Raw genomic sequence first — 19,988 nt, 5'->3', positions numbered from 1 at the left:
GGCCCAGGAAGAAGGTGAGAAAGAATGCTTCTAGTGGGGAAGAAGATGAAAGAGAAGCAAGGCTAAGGAGAGGGGGAGGAGGGATGGATGCAGCAAGAGAAAGCCTGGAGCCGCTCCCACAAGGGCCAGACTCCCCTGCCTCCCCCATTTCCCTCACAGACCATGGGCCCTGGAGCTGGTGGTGTGACTGACAGTTGTGATCACTTCCTGTGGCTTGGGTCCCGGGAGGCACAGGGCCTAGAGGCAGCCCTGCTTCCTCCTTCTCCTTTCTTCATGACCCTTTGGCCAAGCAGCTTAGATCAGGGCTGAGGGGCCAGCATGGCCCCCACAGTCACCTCTCTGCTGTTCCTTGGTGAGTGCCAGGGCCCTAGGATGGGCTGGAGGGGAAGGAAGACTCTGAGAAGGGCCTTGGACAGGGGCTACATGGGACACACGGGGACAGTGAGGCTGGGGAGAGGTTGCCTGGGCACAACAGAGCACTGGTACCTTCCCTCTCCTTGTAGTTTGCCCCAGGATGAATTAGTGGGGTGGGAATGGTGTCCAGATGCATAACTATAGACAGTTGGAGCTGGGGCAGGATCACCTGTAACCTGAGCTTCTCCCTCAGGGCTCTGTCTGAATCAGAAGATCACATCTCCAGAGGGTGAGTCCTTCCCTTCAATGTGCCCCTGCCAACCTTCCAGCTCAGTACAGAAAACCAGCTCCAAGGCAGCCAATGCTGTGGGGAGGGGGCAAGGGACGAGGTGCCTTGTAGGTGCCTTTTCTGGACTGAAGGGGGTGACTCTGGTTGGAAGAATACGCTTTGGGGGCTGGAACAAGATCCAGGAGGGTTCTGATATCCAGGCTCTGATTCCCTTCCAGGGACACTCCCCAGACCCTCCATTAGGGCTGTGCCCAGCTCTGTGGTCCCCAAGGGAGCAGAGGTAAGCTTCTATTGCCAGGGCCCACAGGGAAGAAAGACTTTTCAGCTTTGGAAGGAGAAACAATTAATGCTCCAGATAAACACCTCCAAAGAGGAGGTTAGGTTCCACCGTGCAATTAAGAGCACTTCTGCTACAGAGAACTACAGCTGCCGCTACTTTCAAGACTCCCACTGGTCAGAGTTCAGCACCCCACTGCAGCTGGTGGTGACAGGTAAGGAGGAGCCCAGGATGACCTGGCCCTGGTGGGCCGGGCCTGGTCCTGACAGCTGAGTCCCAGGGCCCTCTCTGGGATGTAACTTCCCCCTCTTAGCCATGCAGTCCCTGGTTTGCCGCAGAGGCCACCTTTGCTTGGCCTATGGGTTCCCCTTCTCCTAGCACTCTCCTACCCTGGAGAAGAAGCAGAGCCTTATAGCTGATACCCAGGGCCCTCTCTGGAATGTCATTTCCCCCTCATAGCCCTATGAACCCTGGGTTGTTGGAAAGGCCACCCTTGCTTGTCCTGTGGGTTCCCTTTTCTTAGGACTCTCCTGGCCTGGAGGAGAAGCTGAGCCCATCTTGTTCTGGGCCCCTGGAACCCTGGACAGCTCTTGTGGTGCTAAGTCCTATGCTGAAAATGGGATAAAAGTGACACATATAAGATCATCCCTCCTCTCAAGGGGCTCACATATCCCAGTAGAAGGAAACAACACATATGGGGCACTGGTGGCCAAGGAGGGGTCTTTTGGTTTGGAAAGTTACAAAGATGGGGATTGGGCTGTAGATGACCATATTCCCTCCTGGAGAAATGGCACTGTGGATTTGATTATGGCTTCAGAACCAGAAGATTGTGATGTGGGGCTGGAGAGGAATAGCACACATGGGCCATCAAGGTTGCTGGTAAGAAGACAACTGCGATGTAATGTTTAGCATGACTGGAACCAGCTTCAGTGTATTGGGCCCCAGGCAGCAGTCAGCAGCCAGCAAAATGGGGCCCCAGGACAAGATACCAGAGCTGAAAGAATTAAATCCTTCAAGGGTTTGTCTCTGGTCTAGCGGTACAAGGTGGCTGTCAGGAGACTATCAGGGCATAAAAAAGCAGAGCTGTAGCAAAGATTCAAGGATGACTCTGAGATTGTGAGACTGGGTGGTAGGCAGGATGTTGGCGCCTTCAAAAGTGGAAAAAGTAGGAGGGTACATGGATCTAGGGGAAACTTCTGACAGCAGGGAGAACTAGGGAGGAGCTGTAACTATGAGGTAGAGGGAACAAAGAATGCCCAGGAGCTGGGAGCAGCCAATAGTATCACAATCTGCGGAGGCCAAGAAGAGGCAGGAATGGAAAAGGGACGTTCAGCTTAGCAGTAAAGGAATCGTGGCAACCTTGGAGAAGGCAGTGGCAGTGGAGAGGTGAGACCCGAGCCCAGAATGGAAAGAGGTAGGGCTTGAGTGGGAAGTGAGGCCATGAAGGCTTCAAGTGTGTAGACTGCATTTTCTAAGTATATGGCCAGGAAAGGGAAGGGAGATGGGGAATGATAGCTGGGGGGAGTGGCAGGGCCAAGTTATACTAATGGTAGAGGCATCTTGGCATGTTTGTAGGTAGTAAGTAAGGAGCCAGGAGATAGATAGGGATTCCAAATGAGAGAAAGGGAGAGGGATGACTGTGGCATGACCCCTTGGAGGAGAAAGGAGGGGAATAGAATCAAGGGCCCCATTGAGAGGTTAGCCTTTTCAAGGAGCCAAGAAGCAACAGTAAAGGAGAAGGTAGGCCAAGACTCAGAAGGGTTTTGAAGTGTGGTATTGTGGGGGATGGCCTGGATTTTGTCAGGAAACAAGTCTGACTTAAACTTTGTGCTTTCAATCCTCAGCTAGGACCATGAGGCACGATGCACAGAAAGAATTCCATACATATCTGGTGAACCTTGTCCAAGAGTAAAGGCAGGAAAATAGGGGATAAGACATTTCTTTACCGAGAGGGAACCCCCATCCACCTCTCCCTATACGCCCCACAGAGACTGACAAACACACAAAAGACACCCATGGTTAGAGGGTGTCGCCTGAATCAGGATCCAGAAAAGATGACTGAGGAATGGTCAGAAAGATAGAAGGAGAAACACGAGAGAGTGGTGGTTCAAAAACTGAGAGAAGAGAGTCTAAAGGAGAAGAAGGTGATCCACAGTGTTAAATGCCGCAGAGAAGTCAAAGAGAATGGGGACTGGGCTATTTGGCAATTAAAAGAACATTAGCAACTTTGGAGAGAACAGTTTGGGTGGAATGAGGAGGTTGAAGCCAGGTTGTAGAGACTTCAGAAGAGGGTGAGAGGAGAGGAAGCAGAGGAATCTACTATAGATGGCCTTCTCATGGAGTTTATCCAGGAAATGAAGGAGACATACAGGATGACAGCTCTGGGGGATGGTTAGATCAAATGAGGGTTTTTTTAAGAAGGGGAGAGATGTGACCATATTTATGGGCATCATGAAAGCAGCCAGCAGGTAGGAAGAGATTAAAGATTAGTGAATGAGTGGGGATGCTCGAGGGGAAGATCTGCTGGAGAAGACAGAGATCCCTTGTGCATGCAGAGGCATTAGCTTTGGCAAGGAGAGGCAGGCTACCTCTTCATGTGTTTCAGGGTACATGCTTTTCCCATGATTCTTTTTGGCCTTTCTTCTCTTTACTTCTCTATATATGAATGCTTCCTAATATTTAAAAATTATAAATTTAACTATCACCAAAAAAGAACATTTCTAGATATAAAATAGAAAAGGAAAAGAACTATGCAATTCTAATATATGCAGCTTTTTAAGTCTATTATAAGTTCAACATTTAATAAGCATTTTTTGCTCTTATCTCTTATCTCAGTTCCGAGGACATAAAGCGAACACCCTCTTTTCAAAGTGCTTCCAATCCCTTAGGGAGATACAAGACATGACCCACAAAGTGGATTGAAAAAGACATCACAATGAATAGGACATAACCTGGGAAGGCGAGAGGAGGCTCTGGGAGCTGGGATGATCTTGCAGGGGCAGTGTTTCAGCTGAGATTTGAAGGCAACATGAGTCTAAGAGTCAGGACTGGAGAAGGAGACATTGATAGCCCAGGGGACAGTCAGGCAAGAGTCAGCAGAAATGCTGTGGGTGAGGAGTGACAAGAAGGTTCATTTGGTGATGGTGGGGGGAGGGCTATGCAGAATGGAAGGGAGTGAGGAAAGCCTGGAGGGCTGGGAGAGGGAGTCCCAGCCGGGCCTCCAGTGTCTCGGTCCTTCTCAGATCTCTTTCCTAATTAGGATCCTTTTCTTTCCTAGGATTCTTCTCTCCACCAAAATTACAAGTACAGCCAGGCACCGTGGTGGCTGTAGGGGAGACAGTGACCTTTGTATGCCAGGTGTCAGGAAGAAGTAACTTGAAAAAGTTGACATTCTTTCTACTGAAGGCGGGGGTGGCTGGTCCAGTGCAGCAACAAAATCTAGAGGTGAAGATGGCCAACTTCACTCTCCCATCTGTGAAGGCTGAGGATGCTGGGAACTACAGCTGTGTCTGCTTAGTGCTGGAGGGCAAGAAGAGAGCATCAGATCCCAGTGAGGTCCTAAGGTTGGAGGTGACAGGTGAGAGGAGATGCAGGGAAATACATCTACCACCCTTTCCCCCATATCTGGGGCTATGGGGATCACAGATAATAGTGGTAACGTTCATACCTAACTTTTCTATGGCGCCTACCAGCCACTGTGCCAAGTGCTTTACAAACATTGTCTCAATTTATCTTCACAACAGCCCTGGGAGGTAGGTGCTATTATTATCCCCATTTTATTGTTGGGAAAATTGAGGTAAACAGAAGTTAAGTGACTTACCCAAGATCACATAGCTAGTAAGTGACAGAGGCTGGATTTGAACTCAGGTCTTCCTGGCCCCACAGTCTATACCCTGAGCCACCTTGCTGCCCAATGGATGCAGATGAGAGTGTAAGGATTTAACTTCAGGAATCCCCCACCCATTCTCTGTGACCTATACATCTTTCTAAAGGGTTTCCAATTAAAAGGACCGCATGTCCTCAAAGACAAGATAAGAAGGAGAGGCAGACATTCCAGAGACAGGAGGCTGAGTCTCCTCACCCCCCTGGGTTCAAGAGCAGCCCTCATTGCAGCCTGCTGGAGGATGGTGGTGATGGATGACAGGATCGATGCTAGTGGCTGGAGGGATGCACTGGGGGCAGTTTCTGTTTGGACATTTTCATCCATCAGAGCATCTTCCCTGGGAGGCAGGTTGCGAAAACTAAGGCAAATAATAGTTAAGTGACTTGCCCAAGATCACAGAGCTAGTTATGTGACTGAGAGCGGATCTGAACGCAAGTCTTTCTGACACCAGACCCCACACTCTATATGCTGAGACACCTAGATGCCCCAATGGATGAGAATCTCCAAATAGAAACTGGATGAATACTCATTGGGAGAAAAATAGAATGGAATTTGTTCAAGAACAACCCAGAATAGAAGGCTCTGAGGTCTCTGCCAGAAATTGCAGACACAGAAACAGGCTGAGGATGGAATCTGACTACCTGGGGGCTTGGGAGAGTCCTTGGAAACGTCACTGTCACTCTCAGTCTCTTTCCTTGTCTTCGACTTCAGATTACACCACGAGCAATCTCATCCACCTCGGCCTGGCAGGGCTGGTCCTCCTCATCCTGGGGGTCCTGCTGGCAGAGGCCTGGCACAGCCAAAGAGGCTCCTGAGAAGCAGCACCAGGAATGCCCTGCGGGAAGACAGGGGCTGGCCAGGCAGGAAGGTCCGGGTCGAAGGACTCTGGATAATCTCTCACCTGAAGACAAGATTCTGCCAACCTAGCAGGAGAAGGGAGTTCCACGTCTACTCCCCTTTCCTTCCAGAGGCCCCCACCGCTTCCTACCCACTTCTGACACCCGAACAATGTATGTTTCCTGGTTCTCCCAGCCCATTCCACTGGCTATCCATGGTCTCACCTGTACCAGAAAAACTTTCACAGCATCTGCTAGTGAATACAGGAAAACTGTTCCCCACATGGCCACTTCTGGAGAATTACAGGACATTTCAGGGCCTGTATTCTCACTGTTTTGTGTGGTACAGAACACAGAGTTCCAACTAGGGTGGGTCATCTAGCCTAGGTGGAGTCTAGGTTGTAAAGTGGGTAGAACTCTGAGCCTGGAGTCAGGAAGACATGAGTTCAAATCCTGACTCAGACACTTACTATCTGCGTGGCCCTGGGTAAGTCACTTCATCTCTGCCTCAGTTTCCTCAGTTGTAAAGTGGGAATAAAAACAGCACCTACCTCTGTCAGCATTGTTGTGGGAATCCATGAGCTAATATTTGGAATGAGCTTAGCACAGGGCCTGGCACATCGCAAACACTATATAAATACTTAGTTTCTTCCTCCTGTCATCTGGGTCTTTTCCCAAGGCACTGACATGGAGCTAGGTGGGGGTGGGGGAGGGCATGTCTCTTGGAGATCACCAGGGCCTCAGTGATCCTTGCATCACAGACCCTCATTCCACAGGGTCAGACAAACCCTAGAAAACAGAAAGCGTGGAGGCTGGACCGACTCCCAGGCAGGGTGCTAACACCCATAGCTACCTGTTCTCTAACCACATTGCCAGATGCCCCACACCACCACCCCTGTACCGACACATTGTTCCATTATCCCATCTGAGTCTCCTTGGATCCATACTTTGGATGATTGCTGCCTTCCCCCACAAACTCTGTCTTCACTGCTGCCTCTGGTCCTCCGAAAACGGTGCAAACATTCCCAGGCAGTCTTGTAACCAAGCCCTGCCTTCACCACAAGCCCCTAAAGCATGTAGGACGAATAATATCATCCTTATTTTACAGGTAAGGAAACCTCAGGGAAAGAAAGTGATTTACCCAATGTCACCCAGATAATACACAGTAAGCCTAGAAGCCATAGAGAAGCACAGAAGTTTATTGTGTGAGGGAAGAAAGTCGTCCAATCTACACTTAAGGAAAATCCCTTGTAGGGGAGCAAGGAAAGACCTGAGGCAGAGTCTGCTTTGAGGGCCACTGCACTAGGCCAGGATAGAAGTGATGAGGCCCTGATGTATGGGGGTGACCCTGTGAAGAAAGAGGAGCCACATGGGAGAGGGTGCTGTGCTGGTAGAAATGGCCAGTTGCTTGGACGTAGGGCTGAGGGAGAGAGAGGAGGCAAGAAACATGCTGAGGTCATAAACCCAGGAGACTGGCAGAGTGATGGCCCCCTTGGCAGAACGAGGGAGATTGGGAAGAAATCCTGGCTTCGACTCCAGGGCACACAATGCCCCTCCCAGAACGAGCTCATCACTTCTAAATTCACCCCCACACCGCCAACTCAAGCCTTGAGGGATGCCCCATCCCTCAGCCCCACTGCCCTCCTGTTGGAGGACTGCAGGGCAGAGTGCCAAACTCCTCCCGATGCCTGCCTTCCTTTCTTTATAAAGGGTAGAAACAGGGCTGAGAAGAGGCCATTTTGCAGTGGTGGTTCCCAGCATCCTTGGCTCTCAGGAGGACTAAGTCCCTCCACCTGGGCCTCTACCACACTCTGCTGCTAGAAGGGTGACAGGGCCTCGGGGAATTCAGGAATTCCACAGTACAAAGTTTTCCCTCCCACTGAAGGGAGAGCCACACTTGCCTCTGGTGGCACCACCAAATCTCCTCAAGGCATGGGCACTGGGCTTGGGGAGGGGTCCTAGGAAAGAGGGAGGCATCCCCTGGCTTCCCACTGCACCCCAGGCTAAAAGGGAGGGAGGGGCGAAATGCCAGCTGGGCTTCTGTTCTCACTTTCCATTCTGGGTAGCTCACCCTGGTTTGCATTATTAGCCCACTCCTTAGGTTGGCCAAACTGAGACTCGGACCCAGGTCCCCACCACCTCTTAGGTGGCATGGAAAGCAGTTTCTACACCCCAATCGCCCAGAATCCCCTCCAGGCTTCCTGAGACCTGGCTCACAAGACCAAGCCACAGGTCTCTGAAGGGACCTTGTGTCAAAGAAAGGGTATTGAACCCACAGTCATTCTCAGGCATTCTCTATGACCTTTAGCCACATGATCCAAGGACTGCTGGCTCCCACTTGCCTTGGGACAAGGATGTGGGGGGGCCTTTGTCTTAGCGGTGACACAGATGCATTTTCAGGAATGCTTAGCCCACACTGACATGAGGAGAGTTGACCCAGGTGGTGACCCGGTTCTGGTGTTTTAAGGGCTTCTGGGTAAATCTCTTGAGTACAATGAGCACCATGTTTCTAAAGGATGACTGAGAAGACCACTGGCACCAGGGGATAACTTCCCACCTTGAGCCATCCCTGGGCTGGTTCAAGTTCCTAGAGTGGGTGAAGGATCTCAGGAGAAGATATGGAAGCCAAGAGCAGGCAAGAGCTCTCCATAGTGCCATCCCAGGGAGGCAGAGCTTTCTGCCCAGTACTCCTCCTCTCCCCACTCCCACCCCTGATTTCACCTGCTCTGTTTATCCAGTGTACATTGGACCCAGTCATTTACACACTATCTCCCTCATTAGAGGAACGGGGACCATATTTTCTGTATCCCTATCATTTGGCACAGTGCCTGACTCATAGTAGGTGTTTAATAAATGCTTTGGCTGACTGTCTCCCACTTTATTCACTCCTCTCCCACAGGTCTGTCTCCTAGAAGGAACAGGTGCAGAACTCCCTCCATGCCCTGGGGCCCTTAGAGAGGAGGCAGTGTGGTGCTCCCTCTGTGATGTCCTCTGAGACCCTCAGTCATAGAGGTGGTTTCTCACATCTTCAGTCCCCATCTCAGGGACCACAGGCCAAAATACTGCACCCGCTACTCCCTCCCAAACTCCCATCCACATCTGGGAAAGTGCGCTCTACCCAACCCACAAGCAGAAAAATTCTCTGGACTGATGAGGGCTCTGGGTGACTGTGACCACTGGGGAGGAGGAGGAAGAGGATGGGAAAGACGTTATGCTCCTCACTGCACCTCACCACCACCACCACCCCCCAAATAAAAGGAAAAAACCAACAATCCACAATGAGCCAAACTCTGTCCTTATCAGCCTGGACTTCCTGTTCAGACCCACGAACAACACCGGGACTGATAGCAACTCTGTACTGAACCTTGTGTTTACAAGGGCCTTAGCTGCAAGCACCCTGTGATGCAGGGACTGCGTGCATCAGCTTCCTTTTAACATGAGGAAAGAGGTTCAGAGAGTGTGGACAATTTGCCCAGGTTCCCACGGCGAGCAGAGGCGTAGCTGACTAAATCCTGGGGCCTCAGGCCCTGAGCTCACCGAAGTCTGGTCATTGGAGACGCCTGCCAGCATCGGGTACCTCCCGTTCCCTGCCCCGCCACGCCTCGCCTCGATGTGGCGGGGTCTGGCAGAGGAAGAAGGGGACCTGAGAGATTCCCTTGCCCTAGTCTATCAAGAAGTGGCTTTTAATCCTTTTGCCCCCGTTCGGCAACACTCAACAACCATGAGTTGATCGGGCTCCACGCACAGAACCCTGGACTCCATTATCCAGAGAAAGAAAAGTCTTGAGGCACCTGGCTAGTGAATTCAAACCCAACCTCAGACACTTCTTAGCCGTGTGACTCTGGGCGAGTCACAGCAGCTCGTCTGCCTCAACTGTAAAATGAGAACGGCACCTGCCTCCCAGCACTGTTGTGAGGACCAAATGCAATGATATTTGTAAAGCACTTAGCCTGGCACATACTAGGTGCTATAGAACTGTTTACTCTTCTCCCCTCAATGAGGCTCAGCCCCGGCCCACAGAGTGAAGTGTTGGGGCAGAGGGACACTAACTGGGGGTGTGGCCCGAGGCTCAGCTATCCGCCTTCTCCTCTTCTCCTTCTATCCAACTTCACTAAGGAATCCATCGGCTCCCACGGATTCAGCGATCACTCCAGGTCTCTCTGCCCACCCCTCACCTCTCTCCTAAGGCTTTCTCCGGACCTGCATCATCAGCTCCCTGGTAGACACTTCCAGTGGGGTTCCGAGTGGCATTTCGAACCCAACACGTCCAAAGCTGACCTCCTTATCTGTTCCCTCCATCCTCCCCTCTTCTGAGCATTCTTCTTTTAGTCTGAGGATGCGCAACCCTCCCAGTCACCCAGGCCCAAGACTAGTCGCAATCCTTGACTCTGACCTGGTCCTGGTCTCTCCTATTCCATTCACACCCTATGGCCCATCAATACTTCCCTTTCTACGTCCACGACATCACTACCCTGCCTCATCCCTTCTCTCCTGGATGATTCTGATAGCTGCCTAGTCACCCCTTGCCTCCAGTCTCTCCCCTCCCTAGATGTCTTCAACCCAGGTTCTCTAATGGTGTTCCCACAACGGAGGGCTCACCAGGGCACTCTTCTGCTCAATATGCTCCATTGGTTCCCTAGCCTTCTGAGATAAAAAAAAAAAAAACAGATTCCTTTGGTTTTAAAACACTTCACAACCTGGCTATATACACAATAAGTTATATATTGATATGTAGTATATGAATTAGATATAAATAGTATGTATTATATAGAGATGGGCAGCTAGGTGGTGCAATGGATGGAGTGCTGGGCCTGGAGCAGGAAAGACTCCTCTTCCTCAGTTCAAATCCAGCCTCAGACACTATCTGTGTAACCATGGGCAAATCACTTAACCCTGCTTGCCTCAGTTTCTTCATCTGTAAAATGAGCTGGACAAGAAAATGGTAAAGCACTCCAGGATCTTGGCCAAGAAAACTCCCAATGGGACCACAGAGAGTCAAACATGATTGAACAACCACTGAGCTAGATATAGATATAGGTATGTGATATATGTACTTATGCTACATATTAATGTATGTTTAGGTACTTCACTCTCTACGTGCCCATCCTTGTTGTGATCATGTGACACAGACTTGTAGTGGGCCCAGTCAGAATGGTTGTGTGATCTCCTCCACCTTCATTCAGCAGCATGTGTTTAGGCACTAAGGCCATGATGGATGGGAGTGATCCAAGGGCTGGGCATAATCAGCACCAGGACAAGGGAGCCAGGCTGCAACTCAAGAGAGGAGGACAGGGTAGAGTTGAAGCACTTCACCAAAGAGTCAAGATGGGAAGGAGAGAAGAGGGAGGCCAATGCAGGGGAGATGGCTGGGGCCAGAACTGAGGGGTCAAGGGGCTGGAGGTCGTAATGAGGATAAAGAATTGGGTAAGAGAAGATAGAGGGAGGGATGAAAAGCAGAGCCATTCTGGTTGGATAAGGAGATTTCACAGTTCTAGAACATGGAAGTGGTATGTTTATGGGTGATGGCAAGATCAAGGGTATGAACATTTTAGTGCCTGATTGAGGTGGAGTAGAGGAATAGATTATGGCAAGTGAGTATGTTGAGGGACTGAGAGGTTTGGGTGTTTGAAGAAGAGTCAACATGGATGTCAAACTCCCTTGTTATGAGGGAGGGATTTGGGAAGGGGAGAAACATTGTGAGCTAGACATCAAATTCACTGAAAAAGGAAGGAGAATGACCTGGGGGCCTGTAGACAACCACTACCGGGATTTCTATTGGGTGATAGAGATGAACAGCATGAACCTCCAAGTAAGAGAGATTCCTGAGTGACAGAGGAAGGTGAGAACCAGGAAGTGGTGAAGGGGAGAAAGGAGGATTACAACTCCCCTGCCCCAACCTGTGAGCCAAGGAAAATGCTGGAAGACTCAGCCAAGATTGCAGAGAGGGTCAACAGAGGTTGGGTCAACAAAAGGGAGCCAGGTTTCAATAAGAGCCAGTAGATGGAGGGAGAGCCATAGGAGATTTAAGATAGAGAGAAGTTTGTTGCCTATGGAACATTCTCCTTTTCTGCCCAATGAGTTCAATATTGGATTCAGTCCTTCCTCCCCAACTGCTGCCCCCATACTGGGGGACTTCAGGTGCAAAATGAAACTCCCTCAAACACCCTAACCTCCCACTTCCCCTCTGGCCTCCATTCCCAAGATCTCCTCCCCCAGCCCACTTCAGCTACACACACAGATGATCACACATTTCATCTTTCCGTCACCCACAAGAGTTCCACTTTCAGCTTCATAAACTCTAAAATTATTTTACTTGATTAGAATTTTTTATTGTTTCATCTTTCTTTCAGCCTTGTGACTTGCAATCCATCCCTCAGTTCTTTTCAAGCCATCACCCCTGCACAAGCTCCTTTCTTCCCCATTTGGGCCTCTTGGTGAATAACTCCATGTAGGAATAATCTGGCTAGCAGCTACTGTGGCTGTGTAAAATCAACAACAACCAGCACACAGAGGGCCGCTAACACGGGTTCTTTTGATCTGCTTCAATGAGGAAAGTAACTTTAAGGAGTTAACAATCTTACTTTAATCCAACATATATATACACTCACTTAGTTCAGGAGGAAAATTCAGCAACCTAAACTTCAGAGCAAACACAAACAAGTTACAAACATACACAATATAAACAGACCAAGTCACAATTCATAGTTACCAGGAAAGCAACACGATCTAGGTTAACAAGCAGGGAAGGGGGGGTGGGGCTGGCTTTTAAAACAGCTGCCCAGAGTCCCACGCCACTCTTTCAGTGACTTAGAGCCCCCAAAAGTCCAAGGCCAACCTTGGATCTTACATACCCGTGTCAGGGCCCAAAGGATTCACACCTAATCAGCAAAAGGGTGTAGGCCTGGGGCTTTGCACCTAGTAAGGCTTAATCAAAGGCATTTGATTTCTTTAGCATTTCTAAAAGAGAAAACAGTAAAAAAGTCTCACCTTCATTACCAATACACTCCAACTCTATATAGTCCTCTATTCTCAAAACCCTTGCCCTTTTATCCAATTGTTCTGCCAGGTTCCACCTTTGGGTTATTCCTACCATCTACACCTTCAAGTCAAGCCAATGGTTATGTATTAAGCACTGTGGTGCAGTAGATAGAGTACTGGCCTGGGAATCAAGAAGACTCCTCTCCCAGAGTTCAAATCTAGCCTCAGACTCTTATGGGACAGCCACTTAACCCTGTTTGCCTCAGTTTCCTCATTTGTAAAATGAGCTGGAGAAGGAAATGGCAAACCACTCCAGTATCTTGGCCAAGAAAACCCCAAAATGGCATCATGAAGAGTCAAGACACAACTCACAACAAACTGTGTAGCAAACACCATGCTCTGCACTGAGGATATGAAGAAAGGAAAAATGGTCTTTTGTGTAATTAGTGTTTGATAGGCAAGGGCTACTCTGGTGAGAGTAAACTAAGGACTACTTTCCCCCTGTCAACCAAAAAGTTTGGTTAAAGGAGGCAAAGAGGCTAGGTGATACATAAGTTCATATTGTTTATTCCCCTAAAGCTAGCAGATACCTGATCATGGAGTCAAAAGGAAACTTCTGACTGACTGTATTGGGGATCCTTGAAGAGTTTGGCTTTTGTTACCTTTGATTAATTCAGTGGATTTCATTTCATTTCTTACTAGGTGCTAAGCCCCAGGCCCAAACCCCTATTAGGTGCTATGTGGGTGTGAATTGGTAACCAAGGGAGGCCTGATTAGATCTTTGCTCCTAAGTTTGCCTCAAACCCCTAATCACTATGTGGGTGTGAAGCTCCCAGGGTACTAAGGGGAGGTGCTAACTCCAAAGCCAATCATAGGAGCCTAAATTCTGGTCGCTCAGATGACATTTGATAACGTCTGAAACTGTATGAAAAAGGGAAGACAGCCATTTGCTCAGGGCTCTCACTCTTGGTGGTGTGCTGATGTGGAGACTCCAGGCAGCTGTAGCTAAGAGCCCTCCAGCTTATAAACTGGATGTTGGGACTTTGAGAAACTCTGGGAACTATGAATTGGGATTTGAATCAGACAAGGTCTGTCTGTCGATGTTTGTAATTTGTTTGTATTTGCTCTGAAATTCAGGGTGCTGGCTTTTCCCCCTAAGTGAATGAAGTCTGTATGCTGGATTAAAGTAAGATTGTTAACCCCTTAAAGTTGCTTTCCTTAGTAAAACAGATTCAAAGAACCTATGCTGTCACCAGTCTTGTTGTTGGGTTTCTGTTGGTTTTTCACCCCCACAGCAGCTACTAGCCAGATTGTTGAAACACTGACAGAAGAATGAGAAGGTTTAAATACTCTTTAGAACAATCCCAACTCCAGTTTATGGTCGCCATATCATGAGAAAGGAAGTTTCTTAGTTGAATAACTAACTCATAAATACAGTAAGACAATTGACAAAGTAGTGTCAGTTAGAAATTAGGATCCCAGGATGTTTGTGCTTCTCCTGTATATGCAAATGTCCCTAGAATGCCAAGATAAGAGAAATCCCCTATTCTGCTTGCAGACATCCTATCACCAACAGGAAAGACACTCCTTGTCAACCTTATCTGGTCTTTGAAGTCGCTGACACAGAAAGGGCATTTTTAGAGCAAAGTAAAGCAGTTTGGTTGATTAGTTCAGGCTTTGGATCTTATTGGGGTTCAAATAATCTGAAAGGATTGTCATTTCCTCCTTTTGGTCAAAGGTGAGTGAAGGCAACACTTGTAGACCAAGGAAGGTACAGGACTCTTCTTCAGGGGATGGGGAAGGAAGTTCTAAAAATCATTCCTTTGTTGACCAGAGAGATGAGCTTAATCTCTGCATCTGGAGTGAGCCCGGCAGAACGAGGGAAACAACCATGAACAGCATTATTTTGTTTACAAAAGTGGTGGAACATTTGTGGGTCAAACTCAGCCCAAGTCAGACCCTTAGTAACAGGAGAGCAAGTATAGTAAGCATTCCAGCAGCAGAAAGTAGGAGGGATCTGAGCGAGCTGCCCACCCTGAGGGAGAGGCTTCTGGTGGGGAGGGAGCTTTGCTTCTCACAGGCCTGGTCTGGACTCTTGGGAAAGCTGTATACATCTGATGGCTTCCTTTTCAGGCCCCTTTGGATCCTGGAGGGCAAGTTCTCCTATGGGTGCAGACGTCCACTTGTGAGCAGGGGCAATATTTAGATATCACAGATGGATCTAAGAGTCCATATCCACAAGTTGGCAGCTATGGGAGTGGTCAGACAGAGCTGACAGGGCTCCCAGAAGACATATGATTTGATAATTGAGAGAAAATAGCACAAAATAGCTAACATGGCTAACAGCACACAGAAATGGTTCCATTTCCCAGCCACACAGGGCTACATTCAGACAGTACAGTTTTTCTCACTATTCACAAAATTGCATAATTACATTAAGTCAGGTTCAGATTAAACTACTTACATGGCTCACAATACACTAGTTTTGATTTACATGTCACATGTTTACACTTATACATTACCTAACCAAGAAAACTTAAACATGAACCATACAAAGCAATGCAATCATTATTAACAATGTTAACTGACATTAAATTCCCTCTATCCCAGTTTTCTATTCCTAATGTCCATTTAAGCAGCGCTTTTTGAATCCCTGATGCCTGATGTAGTTATCTGGTCCCTAGATATCCTTTCTTTGATAATAGGTTTTATTCTTAGGACAGTTCAGAAAGGGAGTTCTGCTTCTCTGGTTCAGGTCTAGAAGTTCCCAGATAATTCTGACAATATAAATTAGTACAATCACTTAAATTTGGTTCTCTATTTTTGAAACATCAGAGAATTTCAGTTTATATATCATTTGCTGTTTCTATCCTTACCTAAATCTTTTAAAATGTGAAAGTTCAACCATAAAATGGGCTCATCTACCTTTTAAAATTATCAGACAGATACTTTAATAAAGGAGAAATAATCTCATTTTTACCACTATCTTATACAATTTTGTGCAAAAATCCAAATTTAAGATCTATTTACCAAAACATGATAAATTTTGGAAGCCAATCATATACATCTGTATATAATTCTTAGAGGAATCAGTCTGATCCTGTTGCTTTTCTCAAAATTTTGCTTTCCTATTTGATTAGACATCTGTCACATGGCATCTTTGTCTAATCATTTCCTCCTTTTGGAGGATGTTATTTCTATATTATATTTATACTTACAGAACTTCTTGATTATGGAAATTTGCTATGAAAGAAAGAGAGGGACAATGCCATATCTCCTAACAGAAGGAAAGAACTTCCTTAGCTCTGTTTGATTCCAAACATGTGTCATATCTGATAGCCAATCAAGTAGTTACTAGATGTTAAAGGCAGGGCTCAAGATTAATCAGGTGCCTTTTCAGAAAGGAAATAGCACATTTGGGAAATACAGTTAGGAAGATCCTACCTAGTCCGTGTCCAAGGTTGTCCTCAAAACTCTCCTCAGGCACAGACATCCACCTTTAACATTTCTCAGCCTACAGCACATGCCATTCTACTGTTGGCTTCATGACAACTCAGACAACTATCCCTATAATCAGAGCAGTCCCATAAAGTCTTAAATAGCAAATAAATATGGGCTTGTATCCTTCAGACAGGGCCATCTCAAATTTGATTAAGCTATTAATTATCAAATCAAGTTACATAATTTTTCTGTCTTCTTAAGATACTTCCTCACACTCTCTCAACATAACAACTATCTAGGGACAGGAGGGGCTTGGATAACCCCCATTTGTCCCCAAACCTTCTAAACTGCCTTAAACAAAAGCGATTCCTGACTTTGATCTCACTACTGAATAGATACACATTTTTGTTTCTCACTTTGTTTAGCCTTCTCTAATTATACTCAGGCTGGGAGAAAGAGAAAGTTCAGGAATAAAATCTTTTACATATGATAAGTTCAAACACTAATTTTAACCCTTGCTTAGGCCATGGAAACGTTTTCTCTAAAAATATTTCCCCTTTTTAAAAACAGCTAAAATTTATCCTGATATTAAGAAGAATAGTCACTAAACTTTTATGAAGAAAATAGGTTGGAAACCTTTAAAATGATAGATATCTCTTCCTTGCTCCTTCAAGCAAAAATAAACCTTTTAAAATTGGAATTCATTTTCAAAGTATTATAATAAATGAAATCCCTAGATATCACGAAGTGCCAAATTGTCACAAAACCCTTCTGTACATAATTGACAAAAATTACAAGAGGAGATCCTACAGAGTCTTAGTTAACAATCTCACAGATGCTGTAAGTGATAGCAAAACAATTTCAACTGAAACTTCCTTTTAAATAAAGACAAAATGTGGAAGTTAATGATTTCTTAAATTAAAGCATATGGTCAAATAGAGTACCTCCTTAACTCATTCATCATTTTTCTCTAACAGTACAATTTCTTAACAACATTTAGGTAAGAGAAATTGCTTTAACACCATTTCTACCACACAGTGGACTCTCAAATTTCACAATCTAAAAAAACTTTAGAAATACACTAATTTTAGAAATAGAGAAACAATAAACTTCAGATGATATCAATTTCATTTCCAGATTATCACATATAAAAATTATTCAACATATTACTTTGGGTATTTAAAACTACTTCAAAATGAACAATTACATTAAATGGGAGAGAGATAACAATAATGTTGTTTCTAACATATGTCAATCATTATGTTAAGCATTTTACAATCATTATATCATTTTGATCCCATAACGACAACTACTATTATTTTCTCTCTACAAATCAGGAAACGGGACAGAGATAAAATACATTTTTTTTTTTTGCAGGGGGAAGACAGGGCAGTTGGGGTTAAGTGACTTGCCCAAGGTCACACAGCTAGTAAATGTGTCAAGCGTCTGAAGCCGTATTTGAACTCAGGTACTCCTGACTCCAGGGCTGGTGCTCTACTCACTGTGCCACCTAGCTGCCCCGATAAAATACGTTTTTGCAACTGGAACAGACAAGTGTGAAGTTTACCAAGAGCAGAAGCTTGCATCGCATTGGTGTTAATTCTCGGAGGCGGGGCTTAGGGAATGTTAGCCACAGGATTGACCTATCCACCTTTCCCTTCCCTCCCCCCCTCCACCCCGCCCAACTACTTACATAGCAGCATTTACTGAGCCTGGGGCGGTGCGCAGCTGCTGAGACAGGGTGGGCAGAATGACATTTCCAAATTTTGCCGAGAAGAGTGCGTTACAAGGTGCCCAGGAGCACAGGACTGTTAAGATCACTGCCAGTCTGTGAGTACCATCCCTCGCCTCCTCTTGCCAGGTGGGGAAGGGTGATTTAAATTTTCCCTACAATTCTCTTGCACTATATTCTCTTAATCTCATCCGGGATGAGAAGGATTAACAGGAACGCTTGTGGCTGTTAAAAATCCCCACACTGAGATTACCTCTTAACTCTGGGGAGGGAGCAGGGAATGCTGAGCAATCAAGATGGGGGAGGGGGGAGATGTTTTAGCACGGCTGAGTTCCTGGAGTTACCCAAAGTCTCTGGAGGTCTCTCCCGTAATTCCAACTAATCCGTTTCCAAAACTTTTAATGATTAATCCCAGAATCTGCTAAAATGCTTTTATCTGTATCTGTTTTCACTGTAATTCCAAGTTGCTAGACCAGGAATCACAAGGAAAAGAGTCTTATGGTTTTGTTTGTTTGTTTCCTTAGCTGCAGCCCTTAGAAATCTCTGGCTGCCTGCACTTTAAATTTTACAAAGTAATAGACTTATTCATAGCACACATGACACAAACACAGAGACACACACTGACAGACAAATTGACAGGACACATGCAAATAGAAGCAGTGCACAGTTAATGATAGAAAGAGAGGGGATTAGAAGCTTGTTAAAAATCCCCACCATGAATTAGCCATTATTATGGGGGGTAAGGAACAATTTGCAAGGATTCAAGACCTGACAGGGTAGGGGGTTGGATCCTGCAACCTTTGCTTGAACACCTCTATGGTCTTTGGTGGGAGGGGAAGGGGGGGAACCTCACTGCCCTGATGTATCTGACTTTCTGTAACCTTGAGACGGGTCCTACATTCAGATTTCCAATGCCCTGGTCTCTTGCAACAGTGACAAACACCAGGGTTGTGGTCCATTATCATGTTAGGGGTGGGTTGTGGGTTTGGGATGGGAGCTGTTTGAAGATCTCTTTTTGCTTTAAGGTCCTCCTCAGTCTGTGTTGCTAACATCTGTCCAAGCTGGGAGGCAAGCTCAGCTATAAACTGTGGGAAATCCTTAAGGGAAAGCAGGGAGGGAGGCACAGGCCAGAGGAAGAGCAGAGATTGGAGAAAGACCAGCTGGAGTTGTTGGGAAAGGGGGAGAGTGGGGTGGAGGGAATTAGCCAGCACTGCGGGTGATGCTGAAGCAGCTTTGGAAGCCTTAAGGGAAAAGGCTTCTGCCTTTTGTTCTTGACCAGCCATCTCAGCAAACCCACGATGAAAACATTCCCACCCTTGGCTAGATGTTTTGTTGGCCTTGGAACTTAATTTGGTTTTAAGATAAAGTAACTTTGACCAGTCAAAAGAGTCCAATTTTAGAGTAGAGCAAAGCAGTTTGGTTGATTAGTTCAGGCTTTGGATCTTATTGGGGTTCAAATTGTGTGAGGTCAATAAAATGTGAAGACTTCACATATATGTATAAATATATATCTATGTGTGGTGTTAAACCTGAAAGTTTGGTTGAAGAAGGCAAACAAGCTAGGTGATAGAAAAATCCATGTTGTTTATTATTTTCCCTTAAAGCATAAGCTAGCTTACTTGTACATACAAGGAGTCAGAGCTTAAGCTCTGGCTGTCTGAACAAAGGAATGAGAAAGCTTATATACGTTATTTTAGCAGACCCAGCAAGCCTGTGTTACCTCACGTTTATGACCCCCATGTATGTTTAACCATGATACAAAAAGAGGATTTTCCTTAATGGAATAGGTTTGTAAAGAATGTTGACAAAGGTCAGTTAATATTCTCTCTTGAGGTTAGGGTCTCATCCTTTAATGGCTAACAGGTAAGAATGTCCTTAGGTCAGTCTAATCTCGTCTTGTTGACAGTGGTAAGAGTATTTCCTGAGCAAACTCTAGAGAACAAAGAAGCCCAGGTCCTGGATCTTCAAGTGGGTCATTAATGCAGGCTCTGGGTCTTATTGAAATGACAAAGATGACACAAAATAGTATAAAATGTTCCATAGTTGTAATCATTAACTAAGGGAATGGGAATTGGAGTTTCTGTCCCTTGATTTCCCACTTCTTTGTCTAGTTTTTCCTGCTCAGATTGTAAGCCCACCTCCCAGCCAATGGTGAGAACGGTCAGAGGTGGGCGGGAATTCTCTCTGTTAGGTATACT

General features: G+C 46.4%; 1 protein-coding gene across 1 annotated transcript; it reads left to right on the top strand.

Annotated features, from left to right (window-relative positions):
- The first annotated feature begins 318 nt into the window (after positions 1 to 318).
- Positions 319 to 6,113, top strand: LOC118836200 (T-cell-interacting, activating receptor on myeloid cells protein 1-like). Its single transcript, XM_036743553.1, has 5 exons — positions 319 to 352; positions 608 to 643; positions 862 to 1,134; positions 4,198 to 4,497; positions 5,515 to 6,113. The coding sequence occupies exons 1-5, from the start codon at positions 319 to 321 to the stop codon at positions 5,616 to 5,618; spliced, it is 747 nt and encodes a 248-aa protein (XP_036599448.1). The 3' UTR covers positions 5,619 to 6,113.
- Positions 6,114 to 19,988: the final 13,875 nt, after the last annotated feature.

This window comes from Trichosurus vulpecula, chromosome 2 (genome assembly GCF_011100635.1).
Source record: "Trichosurus vulpecula isolate mTriVul1 chromosome 2, mTriVul1.pri, whole genome shotgun sequence".
Lineage (NCBI taxonomy): Eukaryota > Metazoa > Chordata > Mammalia > Diprotodontia > Phalangeridae > Trichosurus > Trichosurus vulpecula.
This window is presented reverse-complemented; position numbering and strand designations above follow the sequence as displayed.